Here is a 24,397-nt window from a genome sequence, read left to right as displayed (position 1 = left end):
TTTTGGAAAAGGCCACGTGGAAAAGTCTGAACATTTCTGGTTGTCACCACTGAGAGGAGAGGGGATGCTACTGTCATCCAGTGGGTAGAGGCCACTGATGCTGCAAACATCCTCCAGTGCCCCGTACAGCCTCCCTACCCCCGGAAGAACTCAGCCCAAGACGTACATAGCCCTGAGGTTAAGGAACCATGCTCCAACCTAACCAAATATAAGGTCTTAAAGATCTCTAAGCCCTAAACATGACTATAATATTCTCCTGTGTGTACATGTGAGCTTATTCTAAACTTTCATTCATCTTGGAGTTGGTTGTGTTTCTTGAAGCGTACCTAAATTATACCAGTACTTTCCCTGCCTCTGATTTTTGACAGTGTGTGCATAGAAGATATTCTCCTCCAGATTTCAGCAAGTAAAAAGCTTCAAAGAAAGGAATAGATTTGCAGATTGGAGCAGAAGAGGAGAATACGAGAATAAGCTTTAGACACGCCCTGAGACACAAAATGAATATGTTTTATTTCAAATGAGTAGATGATGAAAATAATATTATGTGTAGGTACCAAATTTCTTCAAAAAAGCTATTGGCAGCCTTTCCAAAATGTAAAAGACCTCCATTCAGATCTCTGATTTTGAACATTTGGACATCACCATGTGTCTCTCTTGATTCAGACATTTTGTTAAACGTGCCTCACATAAACAAGCTGGCACTTAGGACTGAGAGGGTGGCAGTTATGATTCCTAGTGGAAACACATAGGTGCAGCGTTTCTTTTTCAGCATTTCTTTTCCTACCGGAAAGTTACGTGGAAAGTCAAGGGTGGTTTGGCCGGAAAAGTCCATGGCAAAATTCCAGGTCACTGAACTAACCGTAAAAACAGAGCTAACGAAAAGAAAGAAGGCGGAGATGTTGTAACAGGACTGGATAAAATATTGGTTCGGGTCCTGGGTGCGGCTGAACCAAAAGGCTGTGGAGCTGAACAGCAGGACTGTTGACTTTATCATAATAGCCAACAATATCAGGGTCCGCCCATACTCAATTTCACTTGAAATGGTCCAGTTCGAGTTGAGAGTGCTGTGCACTTGCACATCAGTTACTGAACCAGAGATGTTAATTATTTGAAAATAAAAAGCATCCCAAAGTCCAATGAACACAACGGGAACAACCTTGTTGTCAAATTCCCATATGCGCCAGGATCTGCTTTTTGCTAGGATTATACCGAAAACCCATGACACAAAGCTGAAAAGGATGCCAATCAGTTTGTAGTGCAGCTGCTTCATCTCAGAGACTGAAGAGGATGTAGAGTCATCATGAAGTCAAGCCAGGAACACCCAGGAGGGAAAAAAAATAGATTGCATCAGCCACGGTTTAGAGCGCTAAATATTTGTGTCATCCTTCTTGTCTGAAAGTGTATTTAAGTATTCTACACACGTATTGGCCTTCAAATAGTGTTCTAAATATTTTAGATAACAATAAAACAATCCATGACCATGGTGGCAATATCAATTTGTAAGACAGTTTTTGGAGTACAATATGATAACATCTTTCAAAAGTTGAAATGTTCATATTTCTTATTCAGCAGTTCCAATTCCAGGACTTAGTTCTTAGATATGTATACATTTGCAAAAACAAATGTAAACAGTTATTAGTTGCAGCACCATTTGCAATAGGGAAAAATTGGAAATAACAAATGTCCAAGAGTAGAGGAAAGCCTAAATAAACAATGGGACATGCAAGATTACAGTGGAATATTACACGGCTATCGCCAAGAATGAGTTAATCTATACGAACTGTCTGAAGAAAACTTTGTATTATATCAAGAAAGAAAAATAATAACACATAAGGTATGACCATTTGTGACAAAAGAAAACACATCTGATTTTTTTGATCTATACAAATAGATATGGATGTGCTTTTTTATAGAAGTTTAGAAGATGCATACAAAATGTGTAATTCTAGGGAGATCATTTGGGTAGTGTGACAACTTTCATTCTTATTTGCATATTTCTCTATAATTTGTATGTTTTTAATGAAAGGCATACATAATTTTATAATTAAAAATGGAATGAACATGACCTTGGAGATCTACATGTTAAGCACAACAAACCACGCCTGTTTACATTTCTTACCCATCGCTTGCTCACAATTTCACTTTTAGATATTGGCTTTTTTGGGGTGCAACTTTTTTTTTTTTGTGGCTGGTCACAGGCATCTGAACCCTTGACCTTTATCAACACCAGGCTCCAACCAACTGAGCCGGCTGGCCAGCCTGCAACTTTAGAATATCCTGATGTATTTTACATAAAGCAAATATCTTCTATGAAGCAACATTTACATCGTGAACCAACTTATTTGGATCTCTAGTCCATAGGAATCGTTGGAAGTAAGTGGCAAGGACAATCAGCAGATTATAACCCTGGAGCTTCCCCATGTTGCTCTGCAGAAAGGAGTGGGGTGAGATCTGCTCAGTCACCAGGTGTGTGGAGAATGTAGGCAGCTGCCCATGCGGAAGACTTCAGGGGCCTCCAAACTGTATCTCCTTGCTGGGAAGCCTGATATTTCTAACACCATATTCCACTGTCCCCCAGTCTCCTTTCTAATTGCATGAAGGCAGCAGTTTTACCTCTCAGGAAGTCACGCTAGCACAGTGGGTTTGGGCTTGACTGCAGGGTGACTAACTCACTATCTAGGAGGACTTCCTTGCCAGTGGAGGTCTGCGGGAGTGGCCACAGGATCAGTGAGCTTTGACGGAGGGTATCAGGATGGGGATGTGGTAGTCTGCAGCAAAATGTGCCAGCTCAGGGATGCTATGGCGCTGTCCATGTGGAAAGCAGTGGGGTGGGTGTGGATATGTTTTTCCTGAAGACCAAATTTGAGAGACTCATATACCTTATTTACAATGTTTACCCTTGAGCCTTGTACAAGAATTCACACATTCAGAAGATTAGTAAATAGTCTTCATAGCAGTAGGAAATTTTGAACCGGGAGGAAAAATGTCCCCAAAGAAAGAAATGAGCCCTCTGTAGTGAAAGAGGGACTGTTAGGGAGAGTTCGGGCTCTGAACACTGGCCAACAAATCCCTGGCTCTCACAAGATGTTGCTTCCATGCTTGCCCTGTGCTTTGTATAGATCAGGCCCCATTCTAAACACTTTCTGAGTTCTAGTACCTTCAGTTCTCGTGACAGCTCAATGATGCATGTACAATTGTGATCCCCATTTTATAGACGAGGGAGCTGAGCCCAGATGAACATGGCAAAGCTAGACTCCCAAGTCCTCACTGGCAGACGCAGTGCTTTCTGGCCCTCTCCATAGTGGATGGCATTTATTCACATCAAAAGAGTATCACAGGGCCGAGCCCGTGGCGCACTCGGGAGAGTGCGGCGCTGGGAGCACCGCGACGCTCCCTCCGCGGGTTCGGATCCTACATAAGCATGGCCGGTGCACTCACTGGCTGAGTGCCGGTCACGAAAAAGACAAAAAAAAAAAAAAAAAAAAAGAGTATCACAAAATAGAGAAATCACATGTCAATTGTAATAAGAGCCATCTGTGGCCTTCTCTGTGTCCTGTAAAATGATAAGTGACCCTCAAATGATAGCAGCATTTGAGAAAGTGCAAATGCACACTTGCCTCCTTGTCTCCTCTATCCATTTGACTGAAGACCTTTTAAAAACTAGTACATTTATTTAAAATAATCATCATTATAATGAATATATATGCACATATATAAATGTTAGTGAGGATGCGGAGGTTGCTGTGCACTGCTGGTGGGAATGTGAGATGGTGCAGCTGCTGTGGTGAACGGTCCAGCAATTCCTCAAAGGCTGAAACCTAGAGGCAGCACATGACCCAGCAACCGCACTGCTGGTGCACAGCACAGAGAACTGCAGTCGGCCCCGAGCGGCTGTGTGCACCCCCGTGCTCACTGCACTATTCACAATAGCCAAAATGTGGGACCAACCAAATGCCCATCGATGTATGACTGGCTAACCAAAAGCGGTCGATACATACATGTGATGGAGTGTTCCTCGGCCTGACAAGGAAGGAGATTCTGACCATGCTACAATGAGGATGAACCTTGAGGACATTATGCTGAGTGAGATGAGCCAGGCACAAAAGGACAAATACTGTCTGATTGCACCCATATGAGGTACCCATGGGAGTCAGATCTATGGAGCCAGTAAGTTGAATGGGTGTTGCCAGGGACTGCAGGAGGCAGGAATTGGGGACAGAGTTTCAGCTGGGGAAGATGAAAAAGTTCTGGAGGTGATGGAGGTGATGGTTGCACAGCCACTAAATGTATTTAATGTCACTGATGTGTACACCTAAACATGGGTAAGATGGTAAGTTCTGTGTTATGTATGTTTTTTTTTTTTTTTTTTTTTTTGTCTTTTTCGTGACCGGCACTCAGCCAGTGAGTGAACCGGCCATTCCTATATGGGATCCGAACCCGCGGCGGGAGCGTCGCCGCGCTCCCAGCGCTGCACTCTCCCGAGTGCGCCACGGGCTCGGCCCTGTGTTATGTATGTTTTCCACAATAGAAAGTATCACACAAAAGCAGATACTATATAAAGAGAGAAGATGCATTCAAGTTTAGAGGAATGACACCCTGTGGTTGGCGATACTATCACTGTGTTTCTCAGACACGAATCAACCATAGACTTTCCCACACTCACACTCAGTCGCATGACTGCTGTCATGTAAAGTGAGCAGTGATGATGGAGATGACACTACCCAGAGCTGTGAGTTAACATTTACATTCCTAGTGACACTCAGGCGGCCTCAGTTAAAAACGCCAAGAGCACAGAGTCTAGAAGTTCATGCTGGAAATGTGATGATGGTCATTTAAAGCAAAATCCAGGTTGCCTGGGCTCACCTCTTTTTGTGGGACGATCCAGTGAAGACCATGAACTTCTTCTCGGAGACGGTGAGATGATTAATCTAAAGTGACTCCCGGGAAGTCTCAAGGATCTCCTTAACTGGGACAAAATGATAAACTGTGATGGTCTTTCCCACCAAATAAGAAAAGTGAGGAGGTGGGCTTCTCAGAAGTACAAATGGCAGTAACTCTCCAGTTGTCACAGAAGCAAATGCAAACATTCTCATGTCGCCATGACCACCAGGGCTGGTGTGGGCATGTTACAATAGGGACACATAAAAAGTGCAGAGTCTTCTGATATCCCCTTGAATTTGAGAAGTCTTTCTAGAACAGAATAATTATTTTTATTATTCTTGTTATTATTATTATTTTTAGGTCCTGGATCAAAAGGTCATTGCAATTTGTGAGTCATAAGTTGGAAAACCATAGGAAGACCCACACTGGATTGAAAGATGCTCTGTGACAGGAGCCGGAGGGCTTTGCTAGAGAAGTCAGGGTCACCTGGCACGCACCTTCCTTAGGTTTTCTTAAACAAGGAACCAGGGTAAGATATTGACGGTCTGAAACTCATAATGCACTCATGTGATTTTGTTTCCTTTTGCTTGCAATGATAGATCCCATTCTTCCCACTCCATATTTAACTTTCAATATTGTGGCCATCTGATGATGCTTAACGGTGTAGATGTATACAGTTTTAATTTAATACGTACTGTGGCCAAAATTCCAGAAACTCACACACTAAGCACGGAGTCAAAGTAAACTGGAATAAAAGTTGGCAGAGAGGAGAGAAAAGGGCAGATGGGAGATAACAAAGAGAGAGAAACCTGCAGTTTGTGTTTTTATTTTTATATTTTATTCTTTTTTCTTTTAGATTATACTTAGGGTAAAATTTACAAAGAATAAAATATACAAATCTGCAGTGCACAGGTCGATGAATTTTCACATGGGCATACACCCCTGTAACTTCCTCTCAGATCAAGATACGGGGTATCGCTCTCTCCTAAAAACTTCCCTCCTGCTTCTTGCCAGTCCATAGCCACCACTTCCTGCCCTCACCCAGGTCTAACCACTATCCTGACTCCTCTTCTCACAAATTACTTCTGCATGTTTTTGAACATCATATAAATGGAAGCACGTGGATTGTACCTTTGGTGTCTGGTTTCTTTCACTCAACATAACGCTCTTGAATTTCATCTGTATTGTTGAGTGTAGCATCACCCGGCTCACGGGTACCGTCGCACAGCATTCTGTGCTCTGCATGTCCCAATCTGTGCGTTCGTCCTTCTGTTGAAAAACACTGGGATGTCTCTGGTTTGGTGCTATGGCAGGGAGGAATTTTTTGGTATTTTAAAAATAAGCCATATGCTTTCTTCTTAATCCGGTGTTTACAATCAAAGGTTGGAAGATTGTGCTTCGCAGAAATAGATTTCTGAATGGACTGCAGCAAAGTGGGAGTCTAGCTGGGCTTTTGACATTTCATGGAGAAACCACACACAACATTGCCGCTTCCCCTGGTTTTCTCTGTTGGGGTAGCCTTCCTCTTAGAAGAGGAAACAAGAGAACTCTAGGAAAGGCAGACAGATGGACTCTTTTAGGCTAAAATATAGTTTGCCCTACGCTTCCAGAGGAAGAACCCAAGAGGGCCACAGCCCTTAGATTAGAAGGACCACAGTCCTTAGATCAGGCTGTAGGTTAGTAGGATCTTTATCTTAGTAGGGCAACAGTCCTTAGCTGTTAGAAGGGCCAAAGCCCTTTCGTTTAGGCTGGAGCATAGTAGGACCACAGTCCTTAGTTTTAGCAAGGCCAAAGCCTTGTAGTTTGAGGAATAACCTAACCTTTTAGTATTGCACATAGAAATGCTAAGCTTGGGAAAAAAAAAAAAACAGAAAACTTGCACAGGACTGAAAAGTCTCTGGTGTGGATATGAAAATCTTAACAAAGCAAAAGTGCTTGCTCTAAGGCCAAGATGCCCTTGGTGCAGCTAAACCTACTTATGAAAGAGTATGTGAGTTAAAAGCTTAAAGGCTACTCTCCCAATTAGCGGTTGGTTCCACATTTCACCTTCCTAGGGAACTAAGTGTTGCCATAACAATTATCTCATTGGTTCTTTTGCATGTCACATAGCTCAGTTTTATGATTCCTTTGATGGTAAATTGCTTAAACCGTTTTTAAGTTGCACCTGCTTTAATGAAAATTATGTAGCCAGTTTGTTTATGTTTTCTCTGTGACTGATTAACCACCTGTGTTCTTTTCTGTAACTTTCTTGGCTAGACAACAAAAAGCGAGAAAAAACCTAGTTTGGTTTATTTATTTATTTTTTTCCAAGGAATGCTTCTGTCTTGAAGAAGTCATCTCCTGGAATTAACCCATTCTGGGCCTCTCATTTGCTCAGGAAAAATGGGCTTTGCGTAATACTTTGGGTCTCTGTCTCCGTCACCCTGGGTACAGGTGACGCTGGTAATGTCGCCGAGAACCGATAAGGCCTCTGCGTGTGAAGACCAGGACTTTCATCTCAGCTCTACCTCCGACTGGTGACAAGTCACTTAGAATCTCTACATTTTATTCCTTCTTGTAAAGGACAGGAGACACCTGCCCTGCGTCCTGTTCCCCACCACAGGAATATGATACTTTCCAACACACAGGCCAATCTGGTCCCTTCCCCGGGGCTGCCAACGGGCTTGGCCACGATGTGGAAGCTGTTCACGAAGCACAAAGCACTCAGCTCATTGGGTATGAGGGTGACAGTCACCTTCTGGTGTTTCCTCACAGTCTGGTGTGGGACTGAGAATGAGATTGTGGGGGAGGAAGGGGTCGCCAGCTCCGAGATGGGCCCGCCCCTCACTGGCTCCGTTTAACTGTCGCCTTCAGGCCTGTACAGCAAGGCAAATCATAACTAAAGCCAAAATGTTTCATAATTTTAGTAATTATGTTAGTTATACTAAGTCTCCATTTACAATATTAGAGCTAGCACTCAGACCCTTCAAACCCATTGTACAGACTGGGTCACCAGACCCCTCACACGCAGGTCCATGCTAGTTAATTGGGAAAGATTCCAGATACCACGAGCTGTTGGAGGATGACATGAGCTCAGTCCTCAGCTTCCTCAGCAACAGCAGGTTACTGGCCTGGTAGCTGACAGGTCTGGCGGTGGCGGTGGCCTTGCGGAGGGTCCCGGGGACACTAGCAGCAGCAGCCTCCAATAGCAGCAGTGGCCTCCCCATGGCATCCGCCCCAGGGCATCCCGGGGATGGGAGGCGGCCTGGATCAGAGCCACTCATCCTTTATACTTAAGTCCATCACCCAGGACACCTGGGTGCACAAGCACAATTACACCAGACAATAACCAAGGAACACTGAGCACACGTGCCTATTTATATCAAACGCTCAGCAAGATTCTGAACAACTGAGGGGCCCTGACCATTTTCCTATATTTTCCCAACAAGCCCGAATGCCATACAGCACCCTTGCAGCTCCCAGATACCTTAGAAGGCTCTCTAGTGGGGAGAAAGAATGAAAGAAATGCCACCAGCCCTTCCAGCACCCTTTGGTGTGTGTTGTGCCGACAGGAAATACACAGGACACACTCTCTTTGCTTTTTCCTTAAATAATGGAGTAAGTTAATTGTCAACTCTGTACTCCGGAAATATGTATAATCAATTATGTTTCAATTAAAAAATGAATTTAAAAATACTCTACAAAATCTCCATCAGAAAGGGGGAATTCCTTGCGCACAAATCAGAACAAAAAGCCCAGAGGCAAAGGATTTGTTTGAGGTTTTATGAGCAAACCCACCCCGCTGGGTTCCTAGGCATTGTTTGTGGAGCATGCATTCCTAGCTGACAGACTGATATTTCACAGGGGGAACCAATTTTAAAATGCTCTCCAAGACTTAAATAAATATTCTTTGAGAAGACGAACATTCCAGGTTTGTCTTTTGATCTCTTTTCTGTGGACTCAATAGGACCCTTCGGTGTGTGGAAATCTGAGATAAAAGTATGTCTAATGTTTAACCTATGAATCCCTTACTTTTTCAGCCATTTATTTATTCTTGATTGAGGCCTTTTATACACCTGAAAAGCTGTGGGCTATCAAGCTGCACAAGTAGAAGGTATATTTTATGTCCCCATAGCTTTCGGTTGAATGTTTGGTGGCACTTCTCACATGAAATACATTGATGTTCGCTGAAGGACTTAATCGGCAAGAGAATGAGCTGAAGTTGTCTGTCCCCCCAGGGCTGGCCTTAAGCATGATTTTGCAGTGGAATCAGATAAGGACAATTGGGGGCTTAGAAGTTACCCTCAGAGCTAGTTAGGCCACCCATGAAGTTTGGGATAAAAAAGCTCTCCACAGCCCACAAAAGGCACATCTGTTGAGTTGGGTCCTGGGAGCAGTGACATAAATTTGTATAAACAAGACCTATACTCCTAGTACAAGTTAAAAAACAAAACAAAACAAAACCATTGTAACCATTCCATTGATAATGACCAGAAGAGGGGAAGTATTAACCCCTCCTCCCCACAGCTATAAATGCAGAATGGAAAAAGTAGCACTCTGCATGTGTTGAAAGTCTAAGAATACATTAGATTTGCCACACTCCCCAGCAATCCTACTCCAAGATATCTACCCAAGAGAAATGAAAACCTGTAGTCATGCATAAACCCAAATGCAAATGCATTGAGTCGCTTTATGGATAATTGCCCTGTACTGGAAACAACCCAATGCAAAGAAAACTACCTTAAGCTTTCCTTCAACTGCAAAAGTACACTTGAACAAAGGGAAAGACATCCCATGTTCTTGAATAGGAAGACTCAATATTATAAATATGTAAATGATCCCTAAGTTAATGTATAAACTTGGCATTATCCTAATGAAAATACTGAGAGTTTTGTGTTTTTTCCAGTCTGGAGTAAGGCAAGTTGATTATAAAGTTCATATGGAATATAAGTAGAAACAAGTAAGTCCTCAGGGTGGGGAAGGAATAAGATCCCAAATAACATACATACTATTTTAAAATAAGTCTCTGTGATGCTTTTAGGTGTTCACTAGATTAAGAAATACCTAGAGAACTGGTAAAGCATTCTTTCTGGATGTGTCTGTCAAGATGTTTCCAGAGGAGATTGGCCTGTGAGTTGGTGAATTGAGTGGGGAAGATCCACCCTCAATGTGGGTGGGCATGGTCCAATCATGTGGGGACCCAGATAGAACAAGAAGGCAGAGGAAAGGTGAATTCTTTCTTTCTCCTGGAGCTGGGACATCCTCCTTCTCCTGCCCTTGGACATCAGAACTCTAGGCTCTTCAGCCTTTGGACTCCAGAACTTATACCAGCAGCCCACTGGGTTCTCAGAGCTTTGGCCTTGGACTGAGAGTTATGCCGTCGCCTTCCCTGGTTCTGAGGCTTTTGGACTTGATTCGAGTCAGGCTACTTGGATCCCAGGGTCTTCAGCTTGCAGACAGCTTGTTGTGGGACTTCTCAGTCTCTGTAATTACATGAGCCAATTCCCCTAATGAATCCCCTGTCATGTATTGCTGTCTATATATCTACCTCTATCTATGTCTATCTGTTGCTCCACCTCCCATGAATTTGTCACCCCTATTGCCCTGGGTGATAGAGCTGCCGGAGATTACTCAAGGCCCATCTCTTCTGAGCAGTGAGAAGCCCCAAAATGGAGTTAATCTCCCAGAACCCTCAAGATAGAGGCATTCCTTCCATTTGGGAAATTAACCACAAGTTGGGGTTCTCTTCCCACATTTATTCTCCAGACCAGGAAGTTACAGGAAGAGAACACAGGTGGGGTTTTTTCCAAGTACAGTTAAACAAGTTTAACAATAGAAGCTAGTAACATTCAGTAAGACAAGCACGGTGACATTCTATAATGCAATTAAGTCGATCCACTAACAAAAGCTTGATCTTAGCAAGCATTTTCTTCTACAGCAATTTCCCAGTATCTTTACATTTCAATCAGTAACCTGTCTGTCTTTGAGCCAGCAACCTTGCTGTGTTACAAATCTTTATCTTTCAATAGAGACTAGACAGCCTGGCGAAAAATTCCTGTCCTTTGCAAGGTCAATATTTGAAACTGCAAGGCTTTGGAAAACCAGGCCCTGTGAGGTACATTTGCTTTATGCATACTCCACATCTATCTATATATCCTATTGGTTCTATTTCCCTGGAGAACCCTGACAAATACAATCTCTACTCTGGTTTGAATGTCCCCACAAAACTCAGACTGAAGCTTGATCTCCAGTGTAACAGTGAAAAGAGGGTGTGAAATCTGACTATGATATTTAAAAGATGGTGCATTAGGGAGGTGATTGGATTGTGAGGGCTCTATCCTTATGAATAGTTAATTTATTCATGGAGTAATGGGTTAATGGATAAGGGGTTTATAATAGGAGTGGCACTGTGAGGCTTCATAAGGAGATTAAGTGAGCATGTTTACACGCTCTTGCCCTCTTGCCATGTGATGCCTGGTGCCACCTCGGGGCTCTGCAGAGGCCCCACCAAAAAGAAGGCTCTCACAAGATACACCCCATCAGCCTTGGACGTCCCAGCCTCCAAAACTGTAAGAAATAAATTTCTTTTCTTTATAAGTTACCCAGTTTCAGGTATTCTGTTATAAGTGATAGAAAATGGACTATTACAATCCCTGAAATTTAAAGCAGGGTAGGACTGGTACATGAATATACAAATGCACTAAAGGAGTCAAATAGGATGTCCAGAAATGAGCCCAATATCTGGAAATGATAACATTTCCATTCAATATGAAAATGATAACATCTCAAATCATTGGAGAAAATATGGATTTTAAAATTAAGTGGAATTGTACAAAAGGAGAATCATTTCGAAAAAATAAAATTTGACCCAATACACTACATCAGGATAAATTGCAAATGAATACAGTAGGAATGGACCCATTCAAGAGCCAGGAAAAAAAATGAACAAAGGCCTTTATAACATGTAATAGGGAGAAATACACCTAAACTGTGACTCAAATACCAAAAGCAATAAAAGGAAGATTAATAAATTTAACGATAGGTAAACATTACCAACACATTTGCATAACAAAAATACCATAAGCAAAGTACAAATCCAAATGAGAAATTAAGAAAGATATTTGGGACTGAGAGCACAAAGGGCAAATATCCATAACATATAAAGAGCTTCTAAAAATCAAGAATACCAACAAGTCAGTAGAGGAAGGGGCTAGAAACATAATTAGATACTGTGGCGGGCAGCTTGTGACATGGCCCCAGAGATCCCCACCTAACTCGTAGTCAATCCCCTGACCCCTTCCTGCGAAGTGTGGGCTGGACCTAGTGACTTGCTTCTATGAATAGGAAGTGGCAAAAGCCATGGGCTGTGACTTCTGTGGATCAGTTATACAAACATCATGACTTCCTTCTTCTTAGCTCTCTCTCCATTGCTGGCTGTCCCTGGCTGTCTCACTTACTTGCTCTGCCATGTTGTGAGAAGTTCTACGGACATAGGCACATACGGTAAGGAATTGAAGGCTCTGGCTAGTAGCGTTTGAGGAACTAAGGAAATGAATCCCACCAACTGCAGTGTAAGTGAGCAGTGAAGTGGATCCTTCCCCACTGAGTTTTCAGATGAGACCACAGGCCCAGCTGGCATTTTAATTGCAACTTTGTGAGAGTCCATGAAGCAGAGGACCCGGCTAAGCTGTGCCCAAACTCCTGATCCACAGAAGCTGCGAGGTAATAAATGTGCGTTGCTTGAGGCCACTTAGTGCTGCAGGAATCTGTTACATAGCAACAGACAACTGACAGACAACGCTGAGAAAAAAACAATAGCCACTAAACATTTGAAAGAGTACTCAGCCTCACTAAAAAAAAAAGGTCATTGAAATAACCCAGAGATAGCCTTTCTCATCAATCATATTGAAGAAAAATTCAGTGTTTTTCAATGTATTCTTTGACAGGGCTGTGAGGAAGCAGACATTTTCATAGCTGGCTAATGGGAGTTCAAAATGGATCCCCCCTGTATTAGTCCACTTGTATTGTTTTTAACAGAATACACGGAACTGGGTGATTTATAAAGAAACAAAATGTATTGCTTACAGTTTCTGAGGCTAGGAAGTCCAAAGTGCATCTGGTGGTGGCAACAGTGCCTCTGCGGTCTCACATTGCAAGATGGTGGAAGCAGAGAGAGCAGAGAAAGACAGACTCTCCTCCTCTTTTAAAGCCCTCAGAACCAGGCCCCTGACCACCATTTTTAATCCATCCACTACTGCACAGTCCTGCAATCCAATCACCTCTTCAAGACTCCACCTTTCAATTACCATAATAGGATTTCCCACTCTCTTAACAGCCACAGTGGGGGCTAAGTTTCTAATACATAAAATGTGGGGGATACAATTCAAGCTTCAATGAGTTTTGGAAGGACAAAATTCAATTCACTACACCCCCTATAGTGGAAGATTTAGCAATGTTTTTTAAAATTACAAATGTATTGACCCTTTGATCCAGCAGTCCTAGGAATCTATCCCAAAGATATACTGGCAAAAATACAAAAATATATATGCACAAAGTTATAATATGTACACACACACACACACACACAAACACACACACACACGTTTATACATACATAACTGATTGAATAAATCAGAGCACATCCACACAATAGAATGCTTTGCAGCCATAAAAACAATAAGAAATATGTTTACATATAGACTGATCTCTAAGAATGTATTACCCAGTGAAAAAAGCAAGGTGCTAAGCTATATACACACTATGATAGCATTTTATAAGTGGTGGAATTAATGTGAACACATACCATTTTGCACATATGTGCAAAAGAAAATACTGAAAAATAAAATTAAAATGATATCTACAGTGGGAGAGAATAGAATAGGGATGGGAACAGACGTTTATTTAGACTTTTTTCTGAATGAACCTGATTTTGTAAATTTGACTTTGAAATTATGTAAATATTTTACATATTCAAAAAGAAAACTATATAAAAAAGACAAAATACATCCCTAAAAATAGAAAACAAGCTGAAAGGAATAAACTTAATTGCTTATCAAGCTGGTGATATAACCATACAAAGAAAAATTTTACACCAAATAACTTTGTTTATTTTTTTATTTTTATTTTTTATTTTTGGTTTCAAAGTTGTTTTCTATTTGGTAAAACAATTTTTTTTTAATTGTCTGTCATAAAGTGAAATACACATTAACATACATGTTAAATATTAATTAAATCTGTATTGCTGCTATGTGAAAACATTTTATGGTCTGTCGGAAAATGTAATTCCTGAGATTATTGTTGACTTTTACCAATAGTTTTCCTCACTGTCAATACCTCCTTCCTTAAGTGACTTAGGAGTGTGGATTGGGGTTATGATGTTCAATTTTAGACCAATTTTCTAAGTCTCCTAAATGAGTAAATAGGCTCTATCTTCTAAAAAAGGTAGAAAAATAACCACGGTGTGCTGAATTTTTTTTCCCAAGGTATACCATATGGAAAAATGTAGAATAAACACAAAATAAGTTTTTTCTGAATGACTCTAAATCACCCACAAGAACATACACTTTCCAGTTAATCAGTCCTTGACATACAAGTACGGCAGTCCAGCTATTGTTTTTCATCTATTAAGATATTCTCTGCTAAGTAATTATGTATCTTGAAAAGTAAATTGCTTAAAATTACATTCAATTTGTTTCTCTAAACCAACACATTCTGACATTCAAAAAGCAAACACATGGTATGCTGAAACTGAGCTATCACTTGCTATACATACTGTTCTGCCATTCGTAAGGGATGCAACCACAACATAAGTCACAAAGAAGCAAGTCTGGCTTTTTATAAATCTGGTAGTGTTTACACTTAAAGATAAACCTCTAAGCCTGAATGTAGAAGGATCAGCAAAACTTTATTTATATCCTAATTCATATTAATTTAGGATAATTTTCAAAACAATCTTATAAGTTCCTAATTGAAATATAAAACAGAATAAAAGTTGTGAGCAATCTTTCTTTCCTGGGGTCATTAAGGCTTTGGAATCATTTATATTGGTGTTGTATACATTTTGATTCTCTTTCACATTTTGATGTACTTACTCTTGAAAGTGCTAGAACAAATTGAAAGAAAACCATTCTGAAACCACTTGAAAGTATAATCCTACCACAGAGTTTTAAAAGCTTACACAACCTTTTATTTTGTCTGGATCGACATGTCTGCATGATTATAAAATGCATATCTTTTGTTTGTGATGATTTTCGAATATGCATGAAACATTGAAAAATGGGTATTCACACCAAAGACACCCTATACCAGGCATTTCAGACTGTAACCAAAAATATTTTTAACAACAAATAATGGCCTATTTCACAAATCTGAAATCAATAATTAGTTTTCCTGACCTACAGTTGAAAACAAAATTATCTTTTAACTAAATAAGATCGGCTTTAAAATCCCTTTGGAGATGTTTTTATTTATTAAATGCCTTCATTAACAGCACCATCTTCCATTTCCTGTCACTCCAATTCAATTTCTCCTGCATACAAGGTAATGAGCAGAATGGCTGTGAACCCAGTTAGCATTCCAGCGTTCTGAATCATGAAGAAGGTGAAATCGGTTTTTCTTCCAGTTACCTTTTCTCTCAACATATCATTCATCTCTGGAAACATATCTGCCAGAGAAATATAGAGAAACATGCCTCCAGCAAGTGCAAATATAATATTTGGAGCAAAACTGTTGCCCACCAAAATGTCAAAAGCTAGCCCAACATAGCAGGAACACGCAGAAAGGAAGTTGAATAGCAAGGCTTGTTGAGTGCTCATCCCTGCATTCAGTAGGATCACAAAATCTCCTAACTCATGAGGAAACTCCTCACACAGGATTGCTACAGAAGTACTAAGTCCCTGAAGAAGAGACAAGGTGCAGGAAGCCCCAATTGCTAGGCCATCGATGAAATTGTGGAGAGTATCGCTGACAGTTATCATCCAGGCAATTGTCCCTATTTCTGATAGTTTGGGCCCCTTCAAACAGGTACATGAACTTGAGTGCCTTTTTCCATCCTGTAGAGATACTACAGTGACATTATCAAAATGGATGTGTCCATTAGGCTCTGTGACAGCAGGATTGGCATAGCATGTCACACCATTGATGGCAGGTAATGCTTTAGGTTGATGAGTTTTTTCTTGAGAACCAAAGTCACCATTTCCAAAGTGGGTATGATCATTCTGACCATATGTCTTTAATAACATCTTAAGCATTCTTTCAAAAAAGAAAAATAAGTAAAATCCACCAAACACAGCAACTGCCTTCTCAATATAGTTGTCGACTTTGGGATCAAATCCAAATGCTTCTGGAATAAGTTGGAAAATTGCATTTGAAAAAAGAGTCCCAATAGCCAGCCCCACAAAATAGGTCAAAATCTTTGGGAAATAAGATTTGTTTATCAACGGAGTCAAAATCAGTCCAAGTAGAGATGCCAGATTAATAATTGTCACTGACAGGAATCCATATCCCCAAACTTCTGAAAGACTTGGTTTTGTTTTGGGTTTGGACTGATCCTCACAAGGGTGAAAGTTCAATTGCTGTAAGATTGCTGGACAGATCACAGAGAAGTTTGAGCTGGTTTTTTGGGTAGCATTTGAAAAGCCATGAAGGGAAAAGATCTCTTCAGCAGATAAGCACTGGTTGAAGTGCAGTTGGCCGAGCTCCGGCGTGCCCTCTCGGGGGGCGGCTCCCAGCTGCTCCAGCAGGCGCCCGAGCTGCGCCGCCGACAGGCTCCGATTCGCGCCGAACACACCCAGCACATCCTCGCTGAAGGCGAGCTCGGGCCCCTCCGCCGCGCCTCCGAGGCCGGCGGCCGCCAGCAGCAGCAGCCCAGCCACCGCCTGGCCCAGGGCCATCCTGGCCGGGGCTGCCCCTCGAGGGCCCACGACTGGCTGGCGCGCACAGGGACGCGGGCGCACCCCACCAAATAACTTTAGAATGCAGTGTTTTGACTATCGAAGCCTAGTACAATCAATTTTAGGGACAAATAGAGCTTCAAAGAAACCTTAACCTTTATCTATTATGCTTACTAATGATATTGGTAATATTTTAAAAATTTTTCTATGTTACAGAATAAAGCAAATAAGTAATTATGTCAGTATTGTTGGGTTTTGAATCTGTGAGAAAGAAATGCAGAATATAATTGCAGCTAAACAACAGTTCTGTAAGTTAAGGACGAATTGAAACTCATAATGATTTTTTTCATCTCAGAAATTCGTATATCCTAGTCTTATCCACTAAAGAGATCAAGATATGGCGACAACTCAGGAGGAAAGGCACCACTGGGGCCCAGCTTGTGGTTTCTAAATCCCATCCCCATGTCGAGGGCTCAGTGAAGGAACAGCAGGTTGGATTCAAGGTCTTCTGCCAGACTTGTACAAGATACGCCCGGGAAATCTTGTTGAGGGACAGAATAGAAAGCCTCAAAGACTAATAGGGACTGTTAATGGGTCTGGGGGTTCTTCCTGGGATGATGAAAATGTCCTGCAATTAGGCAGGGTGTTGGTTGTACTATTCTGTGAATATACTAAAAAGCACCGAATTGTACACATTCAAAGATGAATTTTATGGTATGTGCACTGTACTTCAACCAAGCCTTAGAAAAATTATTAAAATAGAGTATTTTTAAGAGCAAAACAAAAAAGATGACCGAGAAGCCCCGTACTGGCAGCGTGCAGACCACAGGAGTTACGTCTTTGAGATGCTTACATGATCTCACTGCATTTAGAATTTCCTGCGCTCCTGAGATAGTGCTTCTGCAGCAACATCCTTCCCTTTCAAATATTAACTTGCATTTTAGTCATGTTTTTTGAAAGAAAGGAAAATGACTTTGATTTTATGAGAATTACAATTTTTCCTTCAACTTTAAATATGGGAACCAACACTCATGGCTGTTTAAGAAAATGGTCTTTAGCACAATATATCTGTGCTCATTAATATTCTAGGCATGATTTTAACCAGGAAAAGTTAATTTGTTTAAAAATTAACCTGAAGATTATGAGATGAGAGAGTTTCTAGCCCATACATGAAAAAAAAAATAAAAAAAAACTTTTGGGAATTGTCACTTACTTTGAAAATGAAGTCCATGAATAGGTTCCAAGAGGGTTATGAACTTGTGCATAATTTTGTGTGCATGGGCATTACTCTGGGGAGAATTTCCATAAGGTTAAGAACCTCTGCTATACAAGGTAATTAGATAAGAGTAAATAAATATGTTTTAATTTCAACATTTCTCTCCATAACACTTGATGAATGTAGTTATTAATTGTACTGTTATGTCTTTCTCTGTACCATTTTTTTCTTTAGGAAAATCATTTTCATAGAACAAATTTCGTTGAGAAAATGAGCAGTTACATGAGGCAAATAGAATGTTATGATTGTCTTGAATATAGATTTCTTTTTTTTTTTTTTTGCTCTTAGAAAATATCAATGGAGACAAGTCAATGGACGTATGTGTCCCCATGGCTTCACTGCCAAAGATGCTACAACTTGATCATAAAAAGGAGTAACGAATGCAACTGAGTGAAACATTTTGAACATATCGAAACCCACAAGTTACTGTTAAAAACATTTATGAGACAATGAGGGAAATTTGAACATTGCGTATTTGAGTACATTAAGAAATTACTGTTAACCTTTTTGATGTGATACTGGCAATGTGGTTTTGTCAAAGAAAGAAGGGGTCCTTATCTTTTAGAAATATATAATGGAGTATATATGGATAAAATAATATATTGCCAGTGATTTACTACAAAATAATCCAATTCTGTGGTCAGAGCAGGTAGTAAGGGTAGGGATAAAACATGACTAATCATATATTAATAAGTAATGAAGCTGAGAAAATAAAGACTACGTTTGAATGTATTTGAAAATGTCCATGATAAAAACACAGAAACAATCTCATGAGTTCAGACTCAAGAGTTATTGATACTCCAAAAAGAGAAAGAAAAAACTGAAATAGAAAAATCCAAAAAACAAATACATTGGGCAACACCAAAGGTAACTAGGACATTTTCCCTGTCTACTTGAGAAACCAACAATTAAAGGGAAAAAATAAAGTATTTACCCTGACTTTTTGTAGGCACTAAATTTTATTTGTTTAATTTATTTTTTAAATAGTGCAGTTAAGTTTCACTCCATCTTTTCATCCCCTATTCAGTAAAAATTTATTCTTGGTGGCTGGCTGGTACATTAATCCAAAGCCCTGACTTTGGTGTTACCAGCACCACGCTCTAACCAGTGAGCTAACCGGCCAGCCCTGAATTTTGGACGAAGCAAATGGCCACAGCTAATGAGGGAAAACTCTTTACAAAGGCATCCCAGCTAATAAATCCGGCAAGAATGCTCATGTTAGAATGTCACCGCTTGCGATCCTTACTGTGATCCAAACAAGGACAGTCAATAGATGAAACCATTAGGGACAGGGGGAGGTGTGATGAGAAAATTTACAAGAGGGGTCAGACTTCCCCTCCCGGATCCACCACTGATCAGTCTTCGCATCACGAAAAGGAACAAGGATCACGAGCCACCTGCTATGATGCGTTCACTATGCAGTGCATGGCACCGCCTATGACATGGTCTTCCTCAGAGAGGTCACCAGGGATCTAATTGAGCCTCTAGTGGTAACAAGTTAAGTGACAGGACAATAGACCCTCTTTCTTCAGCAAATCCAAATCATTAAAAAACAAAACAAAACATAACAGGCTGTGGGAGGAGTGCCCTCTCTGTGTGTGTGTGTGTGTTTGTGTGTGTGTGTGTGTGTGTGTGTGTGTGTGTGTGTGTGTGTGTGTTAGATTAAGACTTACGAGGCAGAAGGAGTGGCTTGTCACAAATAAAACTACAGAATTATTTTTGAGGTATTTAAAAATTCAGAGTACTTGATGATAACAAGGAATAATTGTTAGATTTTAGGTTTAATTCGTTTGCAAGAAAATGTCCATTTTTAGAGAGTGATATTGAAGAACATGGTGATGAAGGAACATGATGTCTGGGGTTTACTTTAAAATACTTGGAGAAAAGAAACAGATTTAAAAGGGGGAGGCAAGTGGTGAGGAAGCTAAAATCTCTAATAATTGTTGGTTATTGTTGAGTCTGGTAATGTGTGTGTGACGTTCCTTAGACTCTTCTCTCTACTTCCACACATTTTGGAAAACTTAATATGATATGGAGATGTTATTACCATGGCATAGGATAGAAGGTTCATTATTGTTTCTGGCAGCAGCTTATGAGGGAGATGTGAGAGCTTAATGTACTCAAAAACTCTTACTTCCATACAGCAGGTTTATAGTATTGACTATCTACTTTAGCCAACAATTAAAATCCAGATCCTATAAGACCAACTGACATGTGAGCAAGACAGGATTTTTGTTTGCTTGTTTTTTAATGAAAGCTCCCAATTCAACCACCTCATCTTATGCACAAGATAACAAAAAGAAACGATTGGCCAGGTTTTGTCACAAACTACATTTGCCTTGGTCTTGAGTCCTTGGAATTACTTGGTAGAGCATCTTGGTAAGACTTCCCATAAACTCCTGGGAATCTGTGATTTGCAAAGCCAATGCAACCTGGAAATGCATATTTCTCGAACCTTGGGATGTACTGGGTTGTCCAGGGGAAATTTGTAAGAGAGGAAAAGCAACCCACTTAAAAACATCAGGAAGGCAGCTATCGTTGCCACTATAATGGCACTCCCAATTTCCTGAGTATCTGGCTTGAAGGGCAAATGGTAAGCTGGTGGGAAGGCAATACCCTTGGGGTTCAGGATGGAGTAGTAATTCCAGAGCACAGCAATTAAGATACAGACACCAGCAGTTATGTTCAGAATTCCTGAAGCAATGAATAGCCTGCAGGTGGCATTATTCTGAAGAATCCCCATGTACACATTCCTAAGTGCAAAGATGTTGAAAGCTCTCCCCAAGAGCCCTAGAATGGCAGCAGCCATCAGGAGGTGTTGAGCGGCACGGATAGCAGGAGGAAGGAAGGTGTCACGGTAGGTGTATTGGTGGCAAACTTTGGCTTTGCTGAAGTTATAGTGGTAAACGCAGACTCTCCAGATTCCCACACTGGCAAGGCAAGAGGTGGCATGGGAGCAGTCATCTGTGTGCCACATTTGCCACTCCACAAAGCCCATGGAAGACATGCAGAGGATCCATCCTATGCTGGAAAGTGCAAAACCTGCTACTTGGCGATTGGCACTATTGATGGTCATGGCAGCAACGTTCCCTGCGGAAATGAAAAGAAATACAGGGCGTCATGAGGGTAGGCTGCTCGGGCCGGGGACAGTCCCCATGACTGAGAAGTACCAGGAGGGAAGTGCATATGAGCGTCTGAGAAAGGAGACATTTGACCCTCTTGCTCTCCTGGTGGGGGCAGAGGCTGAGCAAACCCTGTGAAGGGCCATTCGGCAAAGTTTGTCAAAAGCCTGAAAATGCACAATCCTTCAAACAGGCAATTCCACTTCTGGGCATTGGTCCCAAGGTGTAATTAAGGTTTGCCAAAAATCCTTAGTCACAAAGATGTTCATCACAGTTTGTTATATTGAAAAATGAGAAACAACTTTGAGTTCAACTGTAGAGCTTGGTTAAATAATTTATGCTGTACCCATGCAATGGAGCTACGTACCAACATGAAAAATAGAAATGGAGTCATATGAGCTGTAATATTTCATGCTTTTCTCTTAGCATAGTGTTTTGAAGGTTCATACATGTTGTAGCATGTATGAGAAGTTTGTCCCTTTGCATTGCTGAGTAGTATTCTACTATATGGAGTTACACAGTTTCTTTATTCATTCATCAGTTTTTGAACATTTGGATTGATTCTATGTCCAGGCTACTATGAAAAATGAGGCTGTAAATGTGTGCATACAAAATTTTGCATGGACATAGGTTCTCATTTCTCTCATTTAGTTACCTGGGAATAGAATTGGTGGATGGTATGGTAATCGTATACTTAACTTTATTTATTTATTTATTTATATTGAATCATAATTGATTATACATATTTTGGGGGTTCAGTGTTGACATATGTTGATCAAATGAATATACTAGTATGGATATTGTTACAAATTGTACTTATTCTTTATACCCCTTGCCCAATCTCTCCCCATCCCTCTGTGCCTCCCCCATTTCCCCACTAATTACCCTACATTTCTTCTCTCCCTCTGAAAGAGTAATGGTTATTTGGTTGATTTGTTGCCTAGATGATCTGTCCAATGCTGAGAGTTGTGTTCAGGTCCCCCAATATTATCATAGAGCAGATGCTTCTTCTGTCACTCTGGAATGGGCTTTGTGGAGAGAGACATCCTCTTCTTTTCTTTGGTCTCTCCTGGTGACTCTCCTTGTGTCAATGTACTCCAGTGGCTGGTGGACCATCTGTGTGGTGGTTGTGATGTCTAGCCACATTTGCAGCAGCTGTGGTTACTGTGGTGGCTGTGGCAGGCCACCCACCTGGAGGGCATGTTTTTGGCATGCTCCTTGGTGCTAGCAGTGTTCCTGGTTGTGGGATATGTGTTGCTTTGCCCCAAACGGATTTGTCACCCACCTCCCCTGGGTGATGGAGCCACAAAAGATTACTCAAAGCCCATCTCTTCTGAGCAGTGAGAAGCCCCGAAGTGGTTAAGGTCCTCGGGAGCCCTGAAGTGAGAGGCTTCCCTTCCTTGGGAAATTAAGCCCCAATTGGGGTTCTCTTCCAGCATTTGTTTTCCAGACCAGGAAGTTACAGAAAGAGAACATAGGTGGGATTATAGTTTAACAATATAGGCTGGTAACTTTCAGTGAAACAAGTCAGATGACATTCCATTAGACAATTAAGTGATCCACCAACAAAAGCTTGATCTTAGCAAACATTCTTCTCCCTCCAGCGATTTTCCATGATCTTTACATATCAATCAGTAGCCTGTCTATCTTTGACCCAGCAACCTTGCTGTTTAGAATTCTTTATCTTACACCAGAGACTTCATAGCCTGAGGAAAATCTGTACTTTGCAAGATCACTATTTGAAACTGCAAGGCTTTGGAAAACCAGGCCCTGTGTGGTACATTTGCTTTATGAATCCTCTACAGATGGGGGTTCTGGTCCCTGGCTCGGTGCCTATATTGAACTTTTCTGAAATTGCTAAGTTGTTTCCCCAACTGGCTGCAGCAATGGACAAAGGTTTCAGTTTCTCCATATCTTCTCCAACATTTTTTATTTTTAGTCTTTTTGCTTATAGCCATTCTAGGTACCATTATATGTGACCAAAAGAAAGATGTTCACAATATATCAAGTATAAACAGCATATTACAAAATAGTATGTACAATGCAATCATGAATATAAATTGAACTGGGAGGTTAGCTGCTGGTATTAAAAGAAATTTTTAACTAGGCTTGAAAGATTATGAGTTTTTTAAAGCTATTTGTATTGTGAAGAATCACCACGTATAGAAAAGCACACAACATCTAAGTGTACAGTTCGATGACCCACGACAGGGCAAATGCCCATGTAGCCCCCACTCAGTTTAAGACATACAGTATCACCACTTCCTCACTTTTCTTTATCGTTTTACCACCTCAGCATGCATCCCCAAACAGCTCAGCTCAATTTTGCTTGTATTTCACAATGGGAATCCGGCAGTAGGCATTCCTGTGTGACTGGCTTTTCACTCAACAGTGTGTTTAATTTTGACACTCGAATTGTGACTTTTCTTAATGGTGTCTGGCTGTGCAGTAGTTTCAGATATTTCTGTCATAAGCATTATTTTTTAAAATAATAAAACAATAAAAAGATTTCTTTAAGAAGCTGTCAAGCAGTGGAGGATTAATTAGTTCTGGTATAGAAATACACTTTAATACCTAGTATATGTTAAAGTGCAGTCATTCATTCACTGTAATATTTAGCTGATATTAAAGCAGGAGAGCATTGAAGAACAAGCAAAAATGTCCCTGTAGGGTGGAATCCAAAATGCAGATAACAAAACCATAAGTACATAGTATGATCTTATTTTTGCCTATCATAAAATATGCTGGGAAGATACAAAGTAAGGCATCTGAATACCAGGATTGCTAGTGATTTTTCTTTTTATGTTTTAAGGTTAAATCTATTACTTTTTTAATTGGAAAAAATGATGGAGCAAACAAAGATACAAACATAGAAATGTAGTGGTTAATGTTTATCAAGAATAACAAAAACATTGTGTCTTCTGACCCAATCTCTCACTTCTTGGCATAGATTGCAGTGCATAAATCAGAGGTGTGAGATCAAAGTGTCTGGGTGCCAGTGCTCACGTGCAGTGTTATTATACTGGGAATAAGGAATATCTGGAGACAATATATGAAGCAAGAGGGGATACACAAGTACATTTCATAATTCCAGATGATATACTGTATTATTCAACCATATACAACGTATACAACGTATGTTTTAATTACAGGAAATTTTCACTGTATTTTAAGTAGGGGGGGAGGATGCAAAAGAATATATGTCCTTCTGTGTGTTTGTAGTTGAATGACCCCACCTTTGTTTTTAA

At 40.7% G+C, this 24,397-nt stretch overlaps 2 protein-coding genes across 2 annotated transcripts in view; both read right to left on the bottom strand.

Annotated features, from left to right (window-relative positions):
- Positions 1–24,397, bottom strand: part of LOC134367154 (G-protein coupled receptor 143-like) — a 238,537-nt gene that overhangs the window by 66,759 nt on the left and 147,381 nt on the right. The window lies entirely within an intron of this gene.
- On the bottom strand, positions 15,218–16,751 carry LOC134367457 (metal cation symporter ZIP8-like). Its single transcript, XM_063084218.1, has one exon. It carries the CDS (start codon positions 16,749–16,751, stop codon positions 15,369–15,371), a length of 1,383 nt encoding a protein of 460 aa, XP_062940288.1. The 3' UTR covers positions 15,218–15,368.

This window comes from Cynocephalus volans, chromosome X (genome assembly GCF_027409185.1).
Source record: "Cynocephalus volans isolate mCynVol1 chromosome X, mCynVol1.pri, whole genome shotgun sequence".
Classification (NCBI taxonomy): domain Eukaryota; kingdom Metazoa; phylum Chordata; class Mammalia; order Dermoptera; family Cynocephalidae; genus Cynocephalus; species Cynocephalus volans.
Note: the sequence above shows the minus strand (reverse complement) of the source record. Positions and strands in the feature narration are given on the sequence as shown.